Source organism: Siphateles boraxobius, unplaced genomic scaffold (assembly GCF_051911475.1).
Source record: "Siphateles boraxobius isolate OS27281-9 unplaced genomic scaffold, OSU_SipBor_1 2, whole genome shotgun sequence".
Classification (NCBI taxonomy): Eukaryota; Metazoa; Chordata; class Actinopteri; order Cypriniformes; family Leuciscidae; genus Siphateles; species Siphateles boraxobius.
The window spans coordinates 3,252,860-3,276,984 of NW_027508810.1; the positions used below are offsets into that span (position 1 = coordinate 3,252,860).

The following is a 24,125-nucleotide window of genomic DNA, read 5'->3' on the forward strand; positions in this document are numbered from 1 at the left end:
GGGAAATAAGAATTGAATAATGTAACCAAAAAGATTTTTATTATTCATAGAAATAGTTCATATAAAGAGTTATTAAAAACATTCTTGCAAAACAAAATCAGGAAAATGAAATAAAAACAACCAATTATTTAAGACTCTACTGTTAAGATCCAGCCTGCAAGAGGAACAAGCTAAAAAAAATAATAATCACCTTTATATAGTGAACAAAATCTTGAATTTCAAAATAAACCGTGTCCATTTGAAGAAGGCTGTCAAAGTCTTCTCTCGACCACTTATTCATAATGTGACAACGTTTCTCAAAGCATAGAAATGAATGCAAATAAATAAATGAGGTTGTGACAAGCTTTCATCACGATTAACCTAACGTTTAACTTTCAGTCACAGATTGTAACAGCGATTTGTACGTAAAACCAGAATATGAAAACATCCCGTGTTTAACTTTCAGTCACAGATTGTAACAGCGATTTGTACGTAAAACCAGAATATGAAAACATCCCGTGTTTAACTTTCAGTCACAGATTGTAACAGCGATTTGTACGTAAAACCAGAATATGAAAACATCCCGTGTTTAACTTTCAGGAGGGAACTGGTGAAGTCTTGCTATGGAGACACATGGCGTCAGGTGGGATCTCTCTGGGAAAGATGAACGCAGTCATGGAGCCATTACAACGGCACATGACTGAAGAGATACGAGACTGACTCGCCGTTGTGGGTCCTGCGGATGGCCTCGGCCAGGATCATGGAGATGTCGATAACCTGCGGAGATCATATCATATCCGTTACAGCTGCTCGTAGCATGTTAAAGAAAGAACATCTGTATGATCGCGTCCCAAATGTATTGAAAACATTTTAAATCACATTTCTTCTGTTTAATAGGGTACAACGGAGGTAAAGGAGCACCGGGGTAGAAGACACATCTGATTTTATTCCCTTTTAAACCACTAGATTGCACAAAAACTCACCTCAGCACGTTTAAGTACATGGAAATTATGCTGATCCTCCACACAATCATGGGCAATTCTTTGCTAATCTGATCTAATATTTAATGATTTAACAAAAAAATATATAGATGCATGAATAAGAATCTGTAAAATTACAATAGATTATGACAAGACTCTTGTTAATGATGTTCAGTTTTGTTGGTATAATATGGTATTAATCAAGGCTTTAAAACAAAGAAAATTGAATTGGTCCACTCAGAGCATAATCAGTATTTTAACGTTTCTGTACCTTCTGTAACATTACCGTTCTGAAAACAGTTTGATAAGAAAAAATACTGGTTAATAATGTTATTTTTTGCTTTTTTTTTACTATATACCCGAGCTTGAATTAAACTTTATACTAAGAGCTTGTGATTAAACCTCATACAGAAGCTCCACCCGACTCAATCGTGAATAAAGTCCTGCACACATTTTGGAGACTGTCTCTGCTTGTCTGCAGTGCGAGGCTAAATAAAGCTGGTTCTACGAATAAGTACATTTATTTTTTATATACATTTTAGGTTTCAGACATTTAAATACATATAATTTATAGCAAAACAATACATATATAGTTTGTAAAATACACAATGGTGTCTATGGAAGCAGCAATAACAATCCATTCAGATATATGTGCCGACATGTTTTATTCATATCAGATACACAGTGTAAATAACTATAAAGTTTACTCTATATTCTTCTCCCAGTTCACCGGCCACTTACTTTCATGTATTTCGGGAGAAACTGATGAATTCACATGCTGTAATAAATCCAACAGACAGGAATCTCTGAACTGCGGCCCAAACACACATGACGGCGCCCATCTCACGTTACAGATCAAGATCATTTAAAAAGGTTTTTAACCGTTTAAAGGTTTTAAATTTGATTCTCAATTTTTAATATTAAATACTATCCGAATATTAAAATTGTTTAATCTGTCCCTCTGTTGATCGGTTAATAACCCTCTGTTGATCTGTTAATAACCCCCTGTTGTTCTGTTAATAACCCTCTGTTGATCTGTTAATAACCCTCTGTTGATCTGTTAATAACCCTCTGTTGATCTGTTAATAACCCTCTGTTGATCTGTTAATAACCCTCTGTTGATCTGTTAATAACCCTCTGTTGATCTGTTAATAACCCTCTGTTGATCTGTTGATAACCCTGTGTTGATCGGTTAATAAGCCTCTGTTGATCTGTTAATAACCCCCTGTTGTTCTGTTAATAACCCTCTGTTGATCTGTTAATAACCCTCTGTTGTTCTGTTAATAACCCTCTGTTGTTCTGTTAATAACCCTCTGTTGATCTGTTAATAACCCCCTGTTGTTCTGTTAATAACCCCCTGTTGTTCTGTTAATAACCCTCTGTTGATCTGTTAATAACCCTCTGTTGTTCTGTTAATAACCCTCTGTTGTTCTGTTAATAACCCTCTGTTGATCTGTTAATAACCCCCTGTTGTTCTGTTAATAACCCCCTGTTGTTCTGTTAATAACCCTCTGTTGATCTGTTAATAACCCCCTGTTGTTCTGTTAATAAGCCTCTGTTGATCGGTTAATAAGCCTCTGTTGATCTGTTAATAACCCTCTGTTGTTCTGTTAATAACCCCCTGTTGTTCTGTTAATAACCCTCTGTTGATCTGTTAATAACCCCCTGTTGTTCTGTTAATAACCCTGTGTTGATCTGTTAATAACCCTCTGTTGATCTGTTAATAACCCTCTGTTGATCTGTTAATAACCCTCTGTTGATCTGTTAATAACCCTCTGTTGATCTGTTAATAACCCTCTGTTGATCTGTTAATAACCCTGTGTTGATCTGTTAATAACCCTCTGTTGATCTGTTGATAACCCTGTGTTGATCGGTTAATAACCCTTTGTTGATCTGTTAATAACCCTCTGTTGATCTGTTAATAACCCTCTGTTAATAACCCTCTGTTGATCTGTTAATAACCCTCTGTTGATCTGTTAATAACCCTCTGTTAATAACCCTCTGTTGATCGGTTAATAACCCTCTGTTGATCGGTTAATAACCCTCTGTTGATCTGTTAATAACCCTCTGTTGATCTGTTAATAACCCTCTGTTGATCTGTTAATAACCCTCTGTTGATCTGTTAATAACCCTCTGTTGATCTGTTAATAACCCTCTGTTGATCGGTTAATAAGCCTCTGTTGATCTGTTAATAACCCTCTGTTGATCGGTTAATAACCCTCTGTTGATCGGTTAATAACCCTCTGTTGATCTGTTAATAACCCTCTGTTGATCGGTTAATAAGCCTCTGTTGATCTGTTAATAACCCTCTGTTGATCGGTTAATAACCCTCTGTTGATCGGTTAATAACCCTCTGTTGATCTGTTAATAACCCCCTGTTGATCTGTTAATAACCCTCTGTTGATCTGTTAATAACCCTCTGTTGATCGGTTAATAACCCTCTGTTGATCTGTTAATAACCCTCTGTTGATCTGTTAATAACCCTCTGTTAATAACCCTCTGTTGATCTGTTATTAACCCTCTGTTGATCTGTTAATAACCCTCTGTTAATAACCCTCTGTTGATCGGTTAATAACCCTCTGTTGATCTGTTAATAACCCTCTGTTAATAACCCTCTGTTGATCGGTTAATAACCCTCTGTTGATCTGTTAATAAGCCTCTGTTGATCGGTTAATAACCCTCTGTTGATCTGTTAATAAGCCTCTGTTGATCGGTTAATAACCCTCTGTTGATCGGTTAATAAGCCTCTGTTGATCGGTTAATAATCCTCTGTTGATCGGTTAATAAGCCTCTGTTGATCTGTTAATAAGCCTCTGTTGATCTGTTAATAACCCTCTGTTGTTCTGTTAATAACCCTCTGTTGATCTGTTAATAACCCCCTGTTGATCTGTTAATAACCCCCTGTTGAAATGTTAATAACCCTCTGTTGATCTGTTAATAACCCTCTGTTGATCGGTTAATAAGCCTCTGTTGATCTGTTAATAACCCTCTGTTGATCTGTTAATAACCCTCTGTTGATCTGTTAATAACCCTCTGTTGATCTGTTAATAACCCTCTGTTGATCTGTTAATAACCCTCTGTTGATCTGTTAATAACCCTCTGTTGATCAGTTAATAAGCCTATGTTGATCTGTTAATAACCCTCTGTTGATCTGTTAATAACCCTCTGTTGATCTGTTAATAAGCCTCTGTTGATCTGTTAATAACCCTCTGTTGATCTGTTAATAACCCTCTGTTGATCTGTTAATAACCCTCTGTTGATCGGTTAATAAGCCTCTGTTGATCTGTTAATAACCCTCTGTTGATCTGTTAATAACCCTCTGTTGATCTGTTAATAACCCTCTGTTGATCGGTTAATAAGCCTCTGTTGATCTGTTAATAACCCTCTGTTGATCGGTTAATAACCCTCTGTTGATCTGTTAATAACCCTCTGTTGATCGGTTAATAACCCTCTGTTGATCGGTTAATAACCCTCTGTTGATCTGTTAATAACCCTCTGTTGATCTGTTAATAACCCTCTGTTGATCTGTTAATAACCCTCTGTTGATCGGTTAATAAGCCTCTGTTGATCTGTTAATAACCCTCTGTTGATCGGTTAATAACCCTCTGTTGATCGGTTAATAACCCTCTGTTGATCTGTTAATAACCCTCTGTTGATCTGTTAATAACCCTCTGTTGATCGGTTAATAAGCCTCTGTTGATCTGTTAATAACCCTCTGTTGATCGGTTAATAACCCTCTGTTGATCGGTTAATAACCCTCTGTTGATCTGTTAATAACCCCCTGTTGATCTGTTAATAACCCTCTGTTGATCTGTTAATAACCCTCTGTTGATCGGTTAATAACCCTCTGTTGATCTGTTAATAACCCTCTGTTGATCTGTTAATAACCCTCTGTTAATAACCCTCTGTTGATCTGTTAATAACCCTCTGTTGATCTGTTAATAACCCTCTGTTAATAACCCTCTGTTGATCGGTTAATAACCCTCTGTTGATCTGTTAATAACCCTCTGTTAATAACCCTCTGTTGATCGGTTAATAACCCTCTGTTGATCGGTTAATAACCCTCTGTTGATCTGTTAATAACCCTCTGTTGATCTGTTAATAACCCTCTGTTGATCTGTTAATAAGCCTCTGTTGATCTGTTAATAACCCTCTGTTAATAACCCTCTGTTGATCGGTTAATAACCCTCTGTTGATCTGTTAATAACCCTCTGTTAATAACCCTCTGTTGTTCTGTTAATAACCCTCGGTTGATCTGTTAATAACCCTCTGTTGATCTGTTAATAAGCCTCTGTTGATCGGTTAATAACCCTCTGTTGATCGGTTAATAAGCCTCTGTTGATCGGTTAATAATCCTCTGTTGATCGGTTAATAAGCCTCTGTTGATCTGTTAATAACCCTCTGTTGATCTGTTAATAACCCTCTGTTGTTCTGTTAATAACCCTCTGTTGATCTGTTAATAACCCTCTGTTGATCTGTTAATAACCCCCTGTTGATCTGTTAATAACCCCCTGTTGAAATGTTAATAACCCTCTGTTGATCTGTTAATAACCCTCTGTTGATCGGTTAATAAGCCTCTGTTGATCTGTTAATAACCCTCTGTTGATCTGTTAATAACCCTCTGTTGATCTGTTAATAACCCTCTGTTGATCTGTTAATAACCCTCTGTTGATCTGTTAATAACCCTCTGTTGATCGGTTAATAAGCCTATGTTGATCTGTTAATAACCCTCTGTTGATCTGTTAATAACCCTCTGTTGATCTGTTAATAACCCTCTGTTGATCTGTTAATAAGCCTCTGTTGATCTGTTAATAACCCTCTGTTGATCGGTTAATAACCCTCTGTTGATCGGTTAATAAGCCTCTGTTGATCTGTTAATAACCCTCTGTTGATCGGTTAATAAGCCTCTGTTGATCGGTTAATAAGCCTCTGTTGATCGGTTAATAACCCTCTGTTGATCTGTTAATAACCCTCTGTTAATAACCCTCTGTTGATCTGTTAATAACCCTCTGTTGATCTGTTAATAACCCTCTGTTGATCTGTTAATAACCCTCTGTTGATCGGTTAATAAGCCTCTGTTGATCGGTTAATAAGCCTCTGTTGATCGGTTAATAACCCTCTGTTGATCTGTTAATAACCCTCTGTTAATAACCCTCTGTTAATAACCCTCTGTTAATAACCCTCTGTTAATAACCCTCTGTTAATAACCCTCTGTTAATAACCCTCTGTTAATAACCCTCTGTTGATCGGTTAATAAGCCTCTGTTGATCTGTTAATAACCCTCTGTTGATCGGTTAATAACCCTCTGTTGATCGGTTAATAAGCCTCTGTTGATCTGTTAATAACCCTCTGTTGATCGGTTAATAAGCCTCTGTTGATCGGTTAATAAGCCTCTGTTGATCGGTTAATAACCCTCTGTTGATCTGTTAATAACCCTCTGTTAATAACCCTCTGTTGATCTGTTAATAACCCTCTGTTGTTCTGTTAATAACCCTCTGTTGATCGGTTAATAACCCTCTGTTGATCTGTTAATAACCCTCTGTTAATAACCCTCTGTTGATCTGTTAATAACCCTCTGTTGTTCTGTTAATAACCCTCTGTTGATCGGTTAATAAGCCTCTGTTGATCGGTTAATAAGCCTCTGTTGATCGGTTAATAACCCTCTGTTGATCTGTTAATAACCCTCTGTTAATAACCCTCTGTTGATCTGTTAATAACCCCCTGTTGATCTGTTAATAACCCCCTGTTGATCTGTTAATAACCCTCTGTTGATCTGTTAATAACCCTCTGTTGATCGGTTAATAACCCTCTGTTGATCGGTTAATAAGCCTCTGTTGATCGGTTAATAACCCTCTGTTGATCTGTTAATAACCCTCTGTTAATAACCCTCTGTTGATCTGTTAATAACCCCCTGTTGATCTGTTAATAACCCCCTGTTGATCTGTTAATAACCCTCTGTTGATCTGTTAATAACCCTCTGTTGATCTGTTAATAACCCTCTGTTGATCTGTTAATAACCCTCTGTTAATAACCCTCTGTTGATCTGTTAATAACCCTCTGTTGATCTGTTAATAACCCTCTGTTGTTCTGTTAATAACCCTCTGTTGATCTGTTAATAACCCTCTGTTGATCTGTTAATAACCCTCTGTTGATCTGTTAATAACCCTCTGTTGATCTGTTAATAACCCTCTGTTGATCGGTTAATAAGCCTCTGTTGATCTGTTAATAACCCTCTGTTGATCTGTTAATAACCCTCTGTTGATCTGTTAATAACCCTCTGTTGATCTGTTAATAACCCTCTGTTGATCTGTTAATAACCCTCTGTTGATCGGTTAATAAGCCTCTGTTGATCTGTTAATAACCCTCTGTTGATCTGTTAATAACCCTCTGTTGATCGGTTAATAAGCCTCTGTTGATCTGTTAATAACCCTCTGTTGATCTGTTAATAACCCTCTGTTAATAACCCTCTGTTGATCGGTTAATAACCCTCTGTTGATCTGTTAATAACCCTCTGTTGATCTGTTAATAACCCTCTGTTGATCTGTTAATAACCCTCTGTTGATCTGTTAATAACCCTCTGTTGATCTGTTAATAACCCTCTGTTGATCTGTTAATAACCCTCTGTTGATCGGTTAATAAGCCTCTGTTGATCTGTTAATAACCCTCTGTTGATCGGTTAATAAGCCTCTGTTGATCGGTTAATAACCCTCTGTTGATCGGTTAATAAGCCTCTGTTGATCTGTTAATAACCCTCTGTTGATCTGTTAATAACCCTCTGTTGTTCTGTTAATAACCCTCTGTTGATCTGTTAATAACCCCCTGTTGATATGTTAATAACCCCCTGTTGATCTGTTAATAACCCTCTGTTGATCTGTTAATAACCCTCTGTTGATCTGTTAATAACCCTCTGTTAATAACCCTCTGTTGATCTGTTAATAACCCTCTGTTGATCTGTTAATAACCCTCTGTTGATCTGTTAATAACCCTCTGTTGTTCTGTTAATAACCCTCTGTTGATCTGTTAATAACCCTCTGTTGATCTGTTAATAACCCTCTGTTGATCTGTTAATAACCCTCTGTTGATCTGTTAATAACCCTCTGTTAATAACCCTCTGTTGATCTGTTAATAACCCTCTGTTGATCTTTTAATAACCCTCTGTTGATCTGTTAATAACCCTCTGTTGTTCTGTTAATAACCCTCTGTTGATCTGTTAATAACCCTCTGTTGTTCTGTTAATAACCCTCTGTTGATCTGTTAATAACCCTCTGTTGATCTGTTAATAACCCTCTGTTGATCTGTTAATAACCCTCTGTTGATCTGTTAATAACCCTCTGTTGATCTGTTAATAACCCTCTGTTGTTCTGTTAATAACCCTCTGTTGATCTGTTAATAACCCTCTGTTGATCTGTTAATAACCCTCTGTTGATCTGTTAATAACCCTCTGTTGATCTGTTAATAACCCTCTGTTGATCTGTTAATAACCCTCTGTTGATCTGTTAATAACCCTCTGTTGATCTGTTAATAACCCTCTGTTGATCTGTTAATAACCCTCTGTTGATCTGTTAATAACCCTCTGTTGATCTGTTAATAAGCCTCTGTTGATCTGTTAATAACCCTCTGTTGATCTGTTAATAACCCTCTGTTGATCTGTTAATAAGCCTCTGTTGATCTGTTAATAACCCTCTGTTGATCGGTTAATAAGCCTCTGTTGATCTGTTAATAACCCTCTGTTGATCGGTTAATAACCCTCTGTTGATCGGTTAATAAGCCTCTGTTGATCTGTTAATAACCCTCTGTTGATCGGTTAATAAGTCTCTGTTGATCTGTTAATAACCCTCTGTTGATCGGTTAATAAGCCTCTGTTGATCTGTTAATAACCCTCTGTTGATCGGTTAATAAGCCTCTGTTGATCTGTTAATAACCCTCTGTTGATATGTTAATAACCCTCTGTTGATCTGTTAATAACCCTCTGTTGATCGGTTAATAACCCTCTGTTGATCGGTTAATAAGCCTCTGTTGATCGGTTAATAAGCCTCTGTGGATCTGTTAATAACCCTCTGTTGATCGGTTAATAACCCTCTGTTGATCGGTTAATAACCCTCTGTTGATCTGTTAATAACCCTCTGTTGATCTGTTAATAACCCTCTGTTAATAACCCTCTGTTGATCTGTTAATAACCCTCTGTTGATCGGTTAATAACCCTCTGTTGATCTGTTAATAACCCTCTGTTGATCTGTTAATAACCCTCTGTTGATCTGTTAATAACCCTCTGTTGATCTGTTAATAACCCTCTGTTGATCTGTTAATAACCCTCTGTTGATCGGTTAATAACCCTCTGTTGATCGGTTAATAACCCTCTGTTGATCTGTTAATAACCCTCTGTTGATCTGTTAATAACCCTCTGTTGATCGGTTAATAAGCCTCTGTTGATCTGTTAATAACCCTCTGTTGATCGGTTAATAAGCCTCTGTTGATCTGTTAATAACCCTCTGTTGATCTGTTAATAACCCTCTGTTGATCTGTTAATAACCCTCTGTTAATAAGCCTCTGTTGATCTGTTAATAACCCTCTGTTGATCTGTTAATAACCCTCTGTTGATCTGTTAATAACCCTGTTGATCTGTTAATAACCCTCTGTTGATCTGTTAATAACCCTCTGTTGATCTGTTAATAACCCTGTTGATCTGTTAATAACCCCCTGTTGATCTGTTAATAACCCTCTGTTGATCTGTTAATAACCCTCTGTTGATCTGTTAATAACCCTCTGTTGATCTGTTAATAACCCTCAGTTGATCTGTTAATAACCCTCTGTTGTTCTGTTAATAACCCTCTGTTGATCTGTTAATAAGCCTCTGTTGATCTGTTAATAACCCTCAGTTGATCTGTTAATAACCCTCTGTTGATCTGTTAATAACCCTCTTTTGATCCGACTGTCCGTAGGCGGCGATACAAAAATACGGAAGCCCTAGATCTGTGCCCCGGATAACTTAAAATGCATTTTTGCCGACAAATAACCATGAATATTTTGGCCCAGGTAACTTCGTTATCCCCGTGGTACCCAAACTTTTAATGCATCTGTGCTTTTGTTTTTACAGGGAAAAACTAAAACTTTTTGTTTTCATCTTCACCCTTGTTTAGACACTTAGCTGTTTTTGGACTAAATTATCAATTTTTAAATAAAAAAAAACTACTATGATGATTCAATACAGAAATCAGTGTTTGATTTGAATCAAAGATTTCTGGCGTGACAAACCTGTATTTTGGGGCAGTGTTTCATCTTCTCCTCCTGAGGAATGGTATTGGTCACGACTACAGCCTCAAAGCAAGCGTTGTTGATGCGTGAAATGGCCGGTCCAGAGAAGATGCCATGGGTTAGGATGGCATATACTTTGACTGCACCAGCTGATATTAACCTTAATACAGAAAGAAAGAAAAAACACTCCATTAAACTCTTAATATTACACAAGAAAAACACAACTCATCGATGCAATAACTACTAAAAGCATTGGAAACAGCCATGTTTTTTATGATATATTGCTTTTAACTGTTTTTTAGCTCCATGTTTTTAAATTCTGACCAGTGAACTATTCTGAACAGCATCTGCTATACAAATAACATGTTTTATTATTATTTGTACTAATTTCTTACTTATCAGCCGCATGGCAGACGGTACCGCAGGTGTCGGCCATATCATCAACCAATATGGCCACCCGGTCCTTCACATCTCCAACCAGAACCATGCGGTCCACCTCATTTGCCTTTTTCCTTTCTTTGTGAATAAGGGCAAAGTCAACATTTAGCCTGTCTGCAATGGAGGTCACCCTGTCAATGGAAACACAGCTCAGTCAGCAGTTACACATGCTAAGAGCAAAACCAAACAGGCCGTAATTCAGACGGCCGACAGACCTCTTGGCTCCTCCAGCATCCGGTGACACAATAGTGCAGTTCTTCCATTCTGGGATATTTTCCCTAATCCATTTTAAAACGGCCGGCTCGGCGTATAAATTGTCCACCGGAATGTCGAAAAAACCCTAAAAAAAGGAGGAGAACCAGTTCAGATCTTTGAGCACGATTCCCACACCTTTTCACACATTCTGGTCATTTGTGATTACTGAAAAATAACGTGTAGGTACAAAGTTTTTTTGATAGTCTACTTTAGACATGTAACTACAAGTAACTTTGTGCCAACATGTCGACCGAACAGTCTACGGATACTCTGAGAGTTAGTTGACATGTAGTTGCAAAGTTACTTATAGTTAGTAGCAGGGCTTGACATCAACTTTTTTGATGACATCAACCAGCCACTAGTGTTTTTCCAAAGTTACTAGCCAATCAGCATTTTCGCTGGCCACAATTTTGACATCGATACCATGAGAAATAAATAAATAAATAAATAATATATATATATATATTTAATACTGTCTCATAATTTGGCAGCAGGTAAATTAGGCTGCTGTCACTTTAAGACCTGACTCATGGATCCATTATATTGTTACACATGCGTTTTCTTTCTCAACTGAACTTTGTTCACTTAAAGCATAACTGTGTGTTTACATAAATACTCGCTAAGACTGGTATTTTGACATTATTTTGTTTGTATTTGACTGTTTAAGCGCAATAAGCAGCGAAAAATAACTAAATGTAGTACTGAGAGGCTGTGCAGCACTTTGGGTGTGAGCACAAAACCTGCGGTGAATGAGTACAATTATGAACATTACGTGGAATCCCAAGCTGAAATTCAACCCCTGTAACACCAAAAATATTCACCCGGAGCAAATGAATCGAGTGAGCTAGGAGAGACGGGTTTGTGCATCACTCGCTGTCGGAGAAATGAGAGAAAGAGCAGCTGGTACCATGTATCTATTCTGCTAAATAATTTGTATTGTGTCGAAATGTACTGAAAAATCTATATTATTGACAACACTACATTGCACTTAGTTTATTATTCCAGATGCCTTTTTAAAAGACTACAATAGAAAAATGTATACATTATATATAAAATATAACCCGCCAAAGTGGCCCGTAGGAGTGACTGTGTTACACGCCACTGCTGAAAAACACCCGCATTTGGTGGTTGATGGGTGTTAATGTCAAGCCCTGGTTAGCTGAATATCTAAATTGAACCATCTAAAAAAAGACTAACCTTTTCTCATTCTACACCAAAAATCTAGGAAGTCGCGTGTTCACTATAATCAGCACTTTCAATTTTTTTATATCTAACACACATACAAAGATTCTGCAGTTTGTTTGTTTTATCACTGAACGGTTTCCAGTGCCATAAAACCCACCTGTATTTGGGAAGCGTGGAGATCCATGGTTATGATGTGGTCGGCACCAGAGACCGACAGCATGTTTGCCACCAACTTGGCAGAAATGGGTGCCCGACTCTGCAGAAGACAAAAGAGATGATCAAACGTCATTTTGCGAAACTTGACTGATTCATTTACTTATGCAACCTACTTTCCAACAAACTACAAAACACTCTGCAAGCATGCACGCAAAAGTTCACAGATGACATCACAAATAATGGCATTTAAGCTTCACCCCACCCACCTTATCCTTCTTGTCTTGCCGAGCGTAAGGGAAGCATGGGATGACCGCTGTGACTCGGCAGGCTGATGCGATTTTGCAGGCGTTTATCATAATCAGAAGTTCCATAAGATTATCATTAATTTCGCCACAGCCACTCTGGACAATGTAGACATCCTCCCCGCGGACACTCTCACCAATCTCCACACTGCAGTGCACACGACACAACAACATCAGGGACACGAGGAGGAACAGGTCAAAGTCAGCAAAGCACCTCTGCTTATAGATCTAACCCAAATCAACACATTATACTGTAAAACATTTGTCCTACTTTGTACATCAACAAATAAAACTTCTCTTACAAATAGAACATTTGTTTCATAGTGGTGGACAATTTACCAGTACACAGTACATAGTGATTAACCGGTAATACACATGATTAACCGGTAGATTTTAGCTCATGTGTCGATGCTGTGATGCGAGATTATGAAAGCTTATCGTTTGCATGCGTTTTTAAGTATAGTGGTTAAAAAAAACGTGATTATAAACCGTTGAAGTGCAACTAATTTCGCTATATGCACAACAAGTGCTGCCTGAGCAACTGTTTCTCAGGGCTGAACGGATAAATACAGTGACATACTTGTGTATTAAAGTGACCATGCATTTGCAAGTAAACAAAGTAATTTATGTCTTAAGTGAACGTAAACAGTTGAGAAAGAAAACACACAAGTGTATTTGATCCATGCAGTCGGTCTTAAAGGGACAGCATCCAAATTGAGCATCGTTATTAATGCTAATTAAACAATAAAAAAGAGAAAATATCTCACTGCTCTTGACTGAATCACTTTTGTAAATTTAATCGCCCAATAATAGTTCATCTAAAAAAATTAAATTCTGTCATCATTTATTCACCCTCATGTTCCAAACATGTATGACTTTCTTTCTTGTACTGAACACAAATGACTCCATAGTGTTTTTTCCCCAAACTATGTTAGTCAATGGGGCCCATCAATTGTTTTGTTTGTCATATTCTTAAAAACATATTTTATGTTCAACAGAAGAAAGAAACTTGTACAGGTTTGGAACAACTTAAGGGTGAGTAAATGATAAATGTAAATAAAAAGTAAATTCTCTTTTTTTGGGTTTAACTATAACGCTTTGAAACAAAAAGTTTGGAGTATATCATAAGCTACTTTGCCAACAAATAATGATAAAGACCGATATTACCATGTAACCGTGGGGTAATGTTAACGTTATGCAATCTGAATTAGGTAACTTAATCACTAAGTATCGTCACTAAGTATGTTCTTGTTTTGGAAAAGTACACCGGAGCACGAAGGCGTGCTATGAAATAAAACATTCTTTATCGATTTTCTCATAGCAACCCGATAAGCAGTGAATGTAAGTTAAATAACGTTACAGCGCGCTCAGGGATATTTCACATGGAGTCAGAAAGCAGACAAAGAATTATCCCCCTATTAAACGAATAAATGCACATAACGGCCTTGTGACAACATTTCAGTGACCCACCAGACCATCGTCGTGGCAAATGTAGCTAACGTTAATGAATCGATCATGAATCGATCATGTGTGGAGCATAGGACTGAATGCTCTTGGTCTCAAGGTGCATAAGCTCAATCGTAACTAATATAATTGTACATTCAACAGACGTTTAGTATTTAAATACTATTTAATGGCAATATTAGTCATAAACGTACGTTGAAACTGAAGCAAATAGGTATCACCTCACGTGCAGACGCACAGTATTCTGGGAATAGTAGTCTTTTCAAACCCACGTGGGCCGCTGGCTGTCTTTATCTGAACTACAACTCACAGCAGCCCGCGAGTAACGGCACTCTAACATGATACACTAAAGTATAACGTTAACCAGGTAATTTCCAGGAATAACTCACGACGTCTCTTGGTTGCTGAACTTTTTCGTCACCACTTTGCCCAAATCCAGTCCGAGGCGGTCCGCGATCTTCTGGGACAGATCCTGGTGGGAGCTCCCGCTAAAAATTTTAATATTTGGCATTTTTTGTTTGTTTATTTTTTTCTAAGATCGTACAGTGTGGAGTAGATCCTAATAAACAGAGAGATGTGTAATTGTTGAGAAATGTTCTATCCGATGTCGATCCGAAACTGCGAGTCGCTACTACCTCTCGGCCATTGTTGATCACAGACGGAGCGCGCGTGACGTCACACTGCTGGCCACGCCTCCTTCTGCTTCGATTTAATGGCGGTTGACAGACCAGATAAACTGTATTATCGCCACCGACTGGACTGGAGTTTAAGGAAGGAAAACAAAAAAGAAAAGAAATAAAAAGTCATATAGAGCCTATACAAAGTGAGATTTCAATGGTATTTTGAACACTGAACTAGGAAATATCCCTTTGACATCTAGTCACCTTGAGATCTACAGGCCTATTTTAATATTTGGGAAAACATAATTCATCATGATATTAAAAAATATTGGGCTGCACACATTTACTTGTAGCCTACATTTATCTATTATATTGTAATATGATGATCCAACCCTTAGCTGAACTGTTCTATCAAACAATATAGTATTTATCCAATTAAACATTATACCTTTAACCCCTTTGCTTCATTAACTTTATTACAGTTCCACCTAGCATGTCTTTTCAAAAATAAAAATATACCTTCTTTGTTTACTTTTCCCTTACTTATGTCTGTCTCTAACATACGCATTTTTGCGCTGCACTAAAATAATCCCTTTCCTTTCAAAGTACAGTCCACAATCATTAACTTAAAACACACACACACACACACTTACACACACACACACACACACGCACGCACGCACGCACGCACACACACACACACACACACACACACACACACACACGCACGCACGCACGCACGCACGCACGCACGCACGCACACACACACACACACACACACACACACACACACACACACACACACACACACACACACACACACACACATACAATGTGATAAGCCTAGTTGGCTGAATTATACTTATCCTTGTCTGGCTTAAAGACAGAAATAATGTTTATTTGTTTCCACGAAGGAGGATAAAGTATTTCATGCTTTCTTAAATAGGCGCAGTATTGCATTCAAATACAAATCAGCTATTCTTTCCATTAGACTACTCAGAACAAGTAATACCATTTCTGTAATGCGGTTAGATGTTCAGCGAAAGAAGGAGGTGGGAACTGGTGAAGGTCCAATACTTTAATAATCACAAAATAAACAAACTCAGAACCAACATAAAACGCCGTGCCTGACACAGTTTCTCTTCAATCCACCCATCTTTCTGACCATGTCTCACTGAAAAGACCCTTAAAGGCTTCTTATTAACCTGTGTGTAGGTTCAAGAGAGCCACCATACATCTGTGCTGGGTTTTCTTTTCTTTGTGGTTTCAAGGGACACACGCATTCATGAGTGACAGATAAGAGAACGTCTCCATTAATGATGTTGTGAAGCAGTAATTTTCCATTACTTTTGCTTTTTTTAAAGTTTGAGCATTGAAACAAAAATGAAACCCATTGACTTCCATAGTAAGAAAAAAAATAAGTCAATGGCCTCCATCAACTATTTGGTTACCGGCATTGTGTTCAGCAGAAGGTAGAAACTCATACAACATGTTTATTAGTCTCATTTTTCTTATTTTACAGAAAATGATGGAAAAGGGAGAGGAATGGGATCCATTTTTCACCTGCATGGCACAAAGTGCAAAGTCACCTCAGCTTTTCTGATAAAATAGAAAATAAATCATAAAATGCCCTTGTGACTTGCTTTCATAGTGGAACAAAATAGTCTGTTCAAGGTTAGTTTCAAGCTTCACTAGCTTTCACCAAGAACCCTTTATACAGTACAGAAACAAAAGATTGGAAAAGTGCTGACACTGAACGCAGGGTGCAATCAATTAAAGCCAGCGCTTCTCTTTCTGAATGAAGCGAGGCCGTGTCAGGTTGATTTCATTTCATTTCGGGGTTTTTTCTTCTTCTTCTTTTTTTGCAATATGGTAAATTTTGCAATATGGTAACCGTCCATGTTGATGAAGAAGATATTTGTACAAGATATAAAAATTGTACAAACTGTGTTAAAGGAACTAGGACGATTTCTGACTCCTATATGTAAAAATACTCATATTCTTAATTGTGAGCCTTAAGTTAAATATTTTTTAGAAGAAAACATCGCTTTATGCAATTAGATCATCAATCGCATACTTTAATCATTAAAACTGGTTTATTTTCTTTTCAAAATAAGTATGTGTGTGTGTGCGTGTGTGTGTGAGAGAGAGAGAGAGAGAGAGAGAGAGAGAGCACAACCCTCAGAAGAACACACCGAGATCATATATTGAACAAAGACAGGGCAAGCCTTAAAATGCAATTGTGTTTTTGGCCCATGGTGTATTTAGCTTTAGCCTCTGCAAGAAATAATCCATTCTGCCCTCAAAACTCTGAATAGTATTGTCCCAGTCTGTTTATTGCTGTGGAGTAAGAATCCTTCTGGGGTATCATAAATGACTGTATGAAAAAGTTAGATTTGTAGCGATATCCCGACGGACTTTACAAAGTCAGTCAAGGTTGCCAACCAGTCACAACCGAGTGTGTCGTGGGAAAGTAATAATCAAAGAAGAGAATATTATAACATCGGACTCCTTCTGAATCTATAAAGGTAGATCTTTACAGGAGTTGAGTAATGAGAGAAAGTGGCTCGTGATCAAGATACGAGTGACGCGGTTGCGGTGTAACCACCCAGAGGGTGACATCATCCAAACACAAACTCTCAGGTATAAATCCATAAAAGGATACGTTTTTTTTAACTTCATCTAATAAGTGATGAACTGCATTATTAGAGAGAGAGAGAGAGAGAGAGAGAGAGAGAGAGAGAGAGAGAGAGAGAGAGAGAGAGAGAGAGAGAGAGAGAGAGAGAGAGAGAGAGAGAGAGAAATTGTGGTAATGAAGCTCTTTTTGTGATTCTGAAACGTCTGGTTATGGCTTTCTATCCACTAGATGTCAGTGTTTCATTATATTTTATTATTGTGTGGTACTTTCTCAACTTAATCTGAATGTCATTTAAAAAAAAAAATAATTGAAAATATATGATTAACACATTTACTAATGTGAATAAAATGCAGAAAAACTTCCAAAACATTTGATCAATTGAATAATAATGCTAGTAACACTAATAATAATGTTATTACCAGAGAAATAATGTAATCAATTATAAGATAATATGTAAAATATAAGATAATAATGAACATAGAAAAATAAACCACATTCATGAAATGAAATGCCTTAAAATTGATTATTTTTGCACTGATACGTTAGATAACAAAGTGTAAGAAATTGCAAATTAAAAGACCTCTGGTAGAACAACTGGAGTTTTCGTCTCATGTGGTATGCATTATTCTATACACGATTGCGGATGACGCTACAAACGCGGAGGCGGGGTTAGCGTCGATGACGTGACAATATAGGGGCGTGGCCAGAGCGCGGGATTATTATGGTCCAGTTTGCAGTGCGCACAGTGCGAGAATGAGCGAGTGGGTCTCCGTTACACTCATCCTGTGAGAAATGGATCACCACAACGCTTTATTTACACCTATTTCTTCCACGGACATGTAATACTTAAAATCAGCCCTTTAGATGGCATTTTCAACAGTACTTGTTCAGTATGACTGACGACGGTAGGTGTCTGTGAATTGGACGTTTGCAAAACCTTCGATTATGGACATGGATAAATGAAAGGGACATCATCTGAAAACTCTGTGCATTTGCTTGGCAGTGTTTGACATCCGTGAGCTTTTCTGAGCCGTATAAATGCTGATTTCCATGAATTTTGAACTCATTTTCTGAAGGATTATTATGTATAAATTGTGTTTTGCAACTGTGATTGTGAACTGGAGACGTATTTGTCACATATCTCTGACCTTACAATAGCCTAATCCACTTGTTCCAGGTCGACAGACTTTTTAAATCCTTCACCAAGTGTCGTCTTAGTATTCTGAAATATGGCTTTACCCGACAACGCCTCCGGCATTCCCGTAGAGGAACTGGCCTTTCCAGAAATTATCGAACTGAACGTAGGAGGTCAGGTGTATATAACCCGCTACTCGACTTTAACAAGTGTGCCAGACTCCCTCCTGTGGGAAATGTTCAGCCAGAAGAGCACCAAAAACCTGGCTCGTGACACCAAAGGTCGTTTTTTCGTCGACAGAGATGGCTTTCTGTTTCGCTACATTCTGGACTATATGCGGGACCAGCAGCTCGTCCTTCCGGATCATTTCCCGGAGCGAGGACGGCTTCAGCGGGAGGCCGAATTCTTCAACCTCCCGGATCTGGTTAAACTGTTGGCACCGAAGATCAGTAAGCAGAACTCTCTGGGCGACGAGGGCTGCCAGAGCGACCCCGAGGATCCCTCACCCAGCGTCGAAATCGCCCGAAACCTCGCCTCCCTCGGGGCGGCCGCCTGTTCAAGCCTGGCGTCCGGCGCCGGAGACGGCAAGTGCTCCGGGTTCATCACCATCGGCTACCGGGGCTCCTACACTCTCGGCCGGGACAGTCAAACAGACGCCAAGTTTCGACGAGTGGCTCGGATTATGGTGTGCGGGAAGACTTCTCTTGCCAAGGAGGTCTTTGGGGAAACGTTGAACGAAAGCCGTGACCCTGATCGCCCCCCAGAGCGCTACACGTCACGCTATTACCTAAAGTTTACTTTCTTGGAGCAGGCGTTTGACAGGTTAGCCGACGCCGGTTTCCACATGGTGGCCTGCAACTCCACAGGGACCTGCGCCTTCGCCCACGAGCAGACTGATGACAAAATCTGGGCCAACTACACCGAATATGTATTCTACCGTGAGTGAACTTAATCCCGTGCTCCTGCGTCTCCTCCCTGCCTCCCAGACCAGAGATCTCCTGCAATACACGTAGAAAGCTTCTAGATCTCAAACCCCACCACCTTCACCAGACTTTCCCACGCCCGACCCCTTAATGTCTCACAACTAACCTTCTGAACCCCGTCGATCTCCCCCTCACCAAGAGACTGCCTTCCCCTTTCTCTGCTTTTACAGCTTGTGAGAAACACAGTGTTGCACTGTTGTTAAATGATCTGCTAATCTAGGAGGCTTGAGCCATTCGGAAGGGCTTCTCTTCTGTCAGTCAAATTGTTGGACGTATTATAAAGCTTTTGAGCTGATGGCCATTTTTGATGAGAAATAGATATTATGTAATTTTAAGTCATTATTATCATGTGTAACCCTGAGGCCAAAAGGAGAGGGAATCCACTAGGCTTTAAAAAGGGTTGCTAACACTTTATTTTAAGGTGACGTAGTTACACATTATTACATGTGCTTACTATAGTAATAACAGTAAATTATGCATAATTACAAGTAACTACTCTACTTTAAATGCATGTAGTTAATTAATATTACTTAATACAGTTACACTTTATTTTAAGGTGTCATTGTTACAGTGTAATTATGTATTTAAGTACTGAGAATTATTAAGCAACTACATGTACTTATACTATAGGGGTTAGGGTAGGATTAGTTTTTGGCTAAAGGGTTGGTTGCATGTTATTATGCATAATTTACTGTTATTACTATGGTAAGTACATGTAACATATATGACACTGTAAAATAAAGTGTTACCCTTGATACTTATTTGCGTCAGTACAATGTAACTACGTTCATTTAAAATAAAGTGTAACCAAATGTTATAAAACCCTCTTTACAAATATTTGCAGTTACTGCATGTGGATATTCAAGTGTCACTGTGAGACCAAAAGAAGTAATAATACAGGATATTTCAAGTGGAAAAAAAGGTGTTTTGCATTGAGTATATTCACGTGTCACTATTTTAATTTTTAACTAGCGTTATACATCTAGTGAGCTGTGTCAAGGCAGGTTATAAAGTAGGCATTAATTGAGCAGAACGGTATAACATCGCCTGGAAGTTTCAGGGCTGTATTGGCTGTTAGACGCTTCCAGTGTTTTATTTGTGTAAGGTTAGAGGATGTGAGTTCAGAAAAGTCAAGTTCCCAGTTCAGTTGTACCATTAGCCATACTGAATTTTGTTGTTTATTATCAATCAAACATTTCAGTTGCTTACTTTTCTAATTTTCCATATACTAATATTAGTGTTGTTTAATGAATTTAATGTCTTTTTAAATTTATCTTATTCAAATGTAATGATAATACATGTATCGTCAATTATATTCAGTAATTGATGTTTGGATATTAAGCAAGAGACTATATTTTTATTTCATGAGATTAGGTTTTTTTTGTGTGTGTGATTTGTGTCTTTAAGAGCTTTAAATTTCAGGTATTTCCTACAAACACATCCGTTGTAATCTCAGGCTTGAATTATAAACTGTAACACACAATCTCGCAGTGGGCTTTTAGTTATGAGATGGTATTTGGGATAATAAATATCATCCAGTAATTTATTTTATGTCAATCAGAATTTAAATTAATCCCTTAATCTTAATTTCCTGAAAGTCTTTTTTGCTAGCCTCAAAGTGTCTTTATGAAAGCATGAATAAAACACAATTATTCAACAAGTATATGTGTCCTAAATATAAAACAAATGTATGTATTTAATGTATTTGAACATTATCGAAACAGGCCAAAAATGATATACTGTACAAACACATTTCAAGTTTCATCAATAAAACGAAGTCAAGATTAAAGGAAAGTAACAGTGAATGCTTTTTTTAGATAAGGCAGTCTTTCGTGTCTCAATTTCTGAGCCTTATTCACCAGAGAAATTTCTATATTCAATACCAATTTGCAAGCATAAAAGATTAAGCCAATTTAAAAACAGTGAGATTTTGTTTTGTTTATTCCGTCTTATAAACCCTGGAAGCAATTTTTTGAAGGGTGAATTTGGCAGATCTGCTTTGCTTAGTGAAAGTAAAGAAACATGGAAGCATTAGATCAGATTATTAAATCTTTGTCCCCCAACGTCTCTTCTCCGCTGAAGCCTCTGTTATCATGCTTCTTCACAGTTTCTCTCTTTCATTTTGTTCTTGCTATTCTCCGCCGAGACTTCAAAGCGTGAACATAGGCCGGAATGAAAACCAGGACAAACCTATAACCAGCTCAGTCAAAGCAGATTACCCAACCAGCCTTTGTGTTGCTGTGTCTAATCTATCTAATTAAGATTGTGCTGGAACACTGAGCAGCTCACAGTTCACTCCAGTGAGGGAACCACACGTCTTAAAGCTCAGTTATTACAGAAGCCATGTTCAAACAGATAACCTGAGATCAGTGACACGAGAGCTATTGTCCAGGTGTCTGAAACATCACCATCTCTGAGCTGGTATATGATGAGAGAAAGTGAATCAGACAGGCCTGAAACCCCACTTCAGTACAGCCAACTAGAGTTGTGAAAATTACTTACTTTGGTACCAAGTCGGTACTGAAATTTAAAAAATGTGATGATACCAGCATTTTGAGCGCTGTTGAACGGATTCTTAAACATCGCTGATTGGCCATTGTGGTCACACGCTCAACATATGTCTGTGGTTGGCTACAGTGATCAACAATGACATCTTTGGATGCGTTTAAAAGCAGGCGCCTATCAGCGGATCCCTAATATAATATATATGACGAATATATATGATATATATATCTCAAACAGTCATGTGTAATCTGTGTAAGCGCTCGATGAAGAGTGTCAAAGACAACATGTTTTTGAAGCATTGATCATTGTAGCCAATCAGAGGCATACTGTATACGTTGAGCGTGTGAATACAATGGCCAATCAGAGACTAAAGGTTTTGGCACTTGCTATGTGAACACAAAAAAAAAATGATGGACATGATTCGGAAAGGTTAAATGGTCCTGAAACAAAATAGTGACTTGTGCTCCTCGCGGTCAAAAATGAGTGCATTGTGAATGAATGGGAGATGGATTTCATCTCGTGAAAACTTTTGGTAACTTAAAAAAAAAAAAAAAATTCACTTCAGTAATAATTTGCCAAGTGTCATCTTTAAAAAGAGATCAAACTTAAAGGTCCCATATTGTGCAACTTTCTGAAGTTTTATTTAAGGCTTTGAAGTCCTTAAGATTATATATTTGCGGTATAAGTACCAAAAACCATCTCAATATATTTTCACAGCTCATTTCTCAGGAACTCTGCCAAGAACAGGTCAATTTTGTCCTGTCTTCTTAATATTCATGAGCCTCTCTTCTGATTGGCCTGTTGTTTTCTAAGTGAGCCACCATTGGAGGGGAAGTTGACTGAATGCGGTGACTGAGTAGTTCTGACATCACATTTATACGGAAGTCACAACAGCTTGTGAAAAGGCACAGCTACTGTGGATCGACTGTTTTGAAACTTATATAGTTTCATAGCCCCTCGATCTCTATTATCATGAAAAAAGCCAGGAAAGTTCAGTTCTGACAATATGGGACCTTTAAGTCTGTGCTTTAAAGCATTCAAGATTTACGACAGTTTAAGTTGGAAATGTAATTTTCCGTCTATGCTCAAAACGTGAATAAATGGATTAGAACTACTGCGTAAATATAATGTGGACGTGGTACCATAAAATCCCCAGTGTAACTGTCGATCCTTCACTCTGGGCAGCGGTATAATTTGTTGCATTGTGTGCTTTATAGGGTCCAGGCGCAGCTGTTAAGCCGTTCGGCCTGCCTCTGAACTCCAGTGAGCCAAAGTCACACTCATCAGGCATTGAAGGGGATATATCCCCCAATAATCATAATGGGATTTTTCTATGACCCATTTTTAGATTTTTCGTTTGATTCACCCTAATAATCCACATCCTTGGAGGAAAGCGCACAGCTCTCGGTTTGTGTGTGGAGGGGGTGATGGTAAAGTAAAGTAAGCAGTGACACAGAGGCGTTTGAAACTTTTCTGCTGAGGCTGAGAAAGAGAGGAAGAAACTCTCCCGCATCTGGACTGATGACCTGTGCTTTTCTTTTGCTGCGTGTCCCTTTTGTTTGAGCTGTTTTCGAGTTCCCATAGAAAAAAAAAATCTAAAATTACTAAACTTTAATGCAGGGCCATAACCACCATAGCCTAGTCTCCATCAATAATTAGATATTGCCAAATTGTCCCCCCAATACTTGATATTCTTGATGCTGCTCTAGCCGGTGCTTCACGGAAGACTTGTGTGAATTCCAACACAACGCTTTAGTTTTACTACTGAAAGAGTGCGGGGTAAGATACAGCTAAACATTTAATATTTGACAACTGTTTTATGATAGAAATGTTTAAAGCTGACAGTAATATGCTCAAACTTTATCAAGAGTTTCCCTTTTGAATAGAAAATATGAATCATTTACATGATTTATGTAATTCATAAGTTAACTAAATGTGACAAGACAAGAAATGTTTTGAGTTTTGGAGATATTAGACATATAAATAAAACTGAATGTGTGCAAGTTTTTAAAATAAAATATTAATTGTAAATAGTTTAAATAGAATATTTCATTACTACAATTAGACATACAGCTGTTTACCGTTTCTACTTATTTTTGTTTATTCCCTTAAATACCTTTAAATCCCCCCCCCCCCCCCCCAAAAAAAATAATCCCCCCCAATGTTCTAGACATGGTTACGGCCATGCTTTAATTTTCCAATTGTTTCTTCAAGACAGAAGTTCATTTCAAAT

The 24,125-nt window shown here is 38.0% G+C and overlaps 2 protein-coding genes across 3 annotated transcripts in view; one reads left to right on the top strand and one right to left on the bottom strand.

Annotated features, from left to right (window-relative positions):
* Positions 1 to 17: 17 nt before the first annotated feature.
* prps1b (phosphoribosyl pyrophosphate synthetase 1B) lies at positions 18 to 14,728 on the bottom strand. Its single transcript, XM_077235668.1, has 7 exons — positions 14,401 to 14,728; positions 12,512 to 12,695; positions 12,247 to 12,345; positions 10,865 to 10,989; positions 10,607 to 10,780; positions 10,212 to 10,371; positions 18 to 756 (listed from the first exon to the last, which is right to left on the bottom strand). Exons 1-7 carry the CDS (start codon positions 14,520 to 14,522, stop codon positions 664 to 666), a joined length of 957 nt encoding a protein of 318 aa, XP_077091783.1. The 5' UTR covers positions 14,523 to 14,728; the 3' UTR covers positions 18 to 663.
* Positions 14,729 to 17,988: 3,260 nt separating this feature from the next.
* The window catches only part of kctd12b (potassium channel tetramerisation domain containing 12b), a 29,064-nt gene continuing 22,927 nt past the window's right edge, over positions 17,989 to 24,125 (top strand). Inside the window, exons 1-2 of one of the 2 annotated variants that reach the window (XM_077235669.1) lie at positions 17,989 to 18,284; positions 18,447 to 19,342. In XM_077235669.1, coding sequence (XP_077091784.1) covers positions 18,499 to 19,342 — 844 coding nt within the window. In that variant the 5' untranslated portion in view covers positions 17,989 to 18,284; positions 18,447 to 18,498. Of the gene's footprint in view, positions 19,343 to 23,109; positions 23,448 to 24,125 lie in introns of those variants that run through there. The other variant, XM_077235670.1, reaches the window with a different exon arrangement.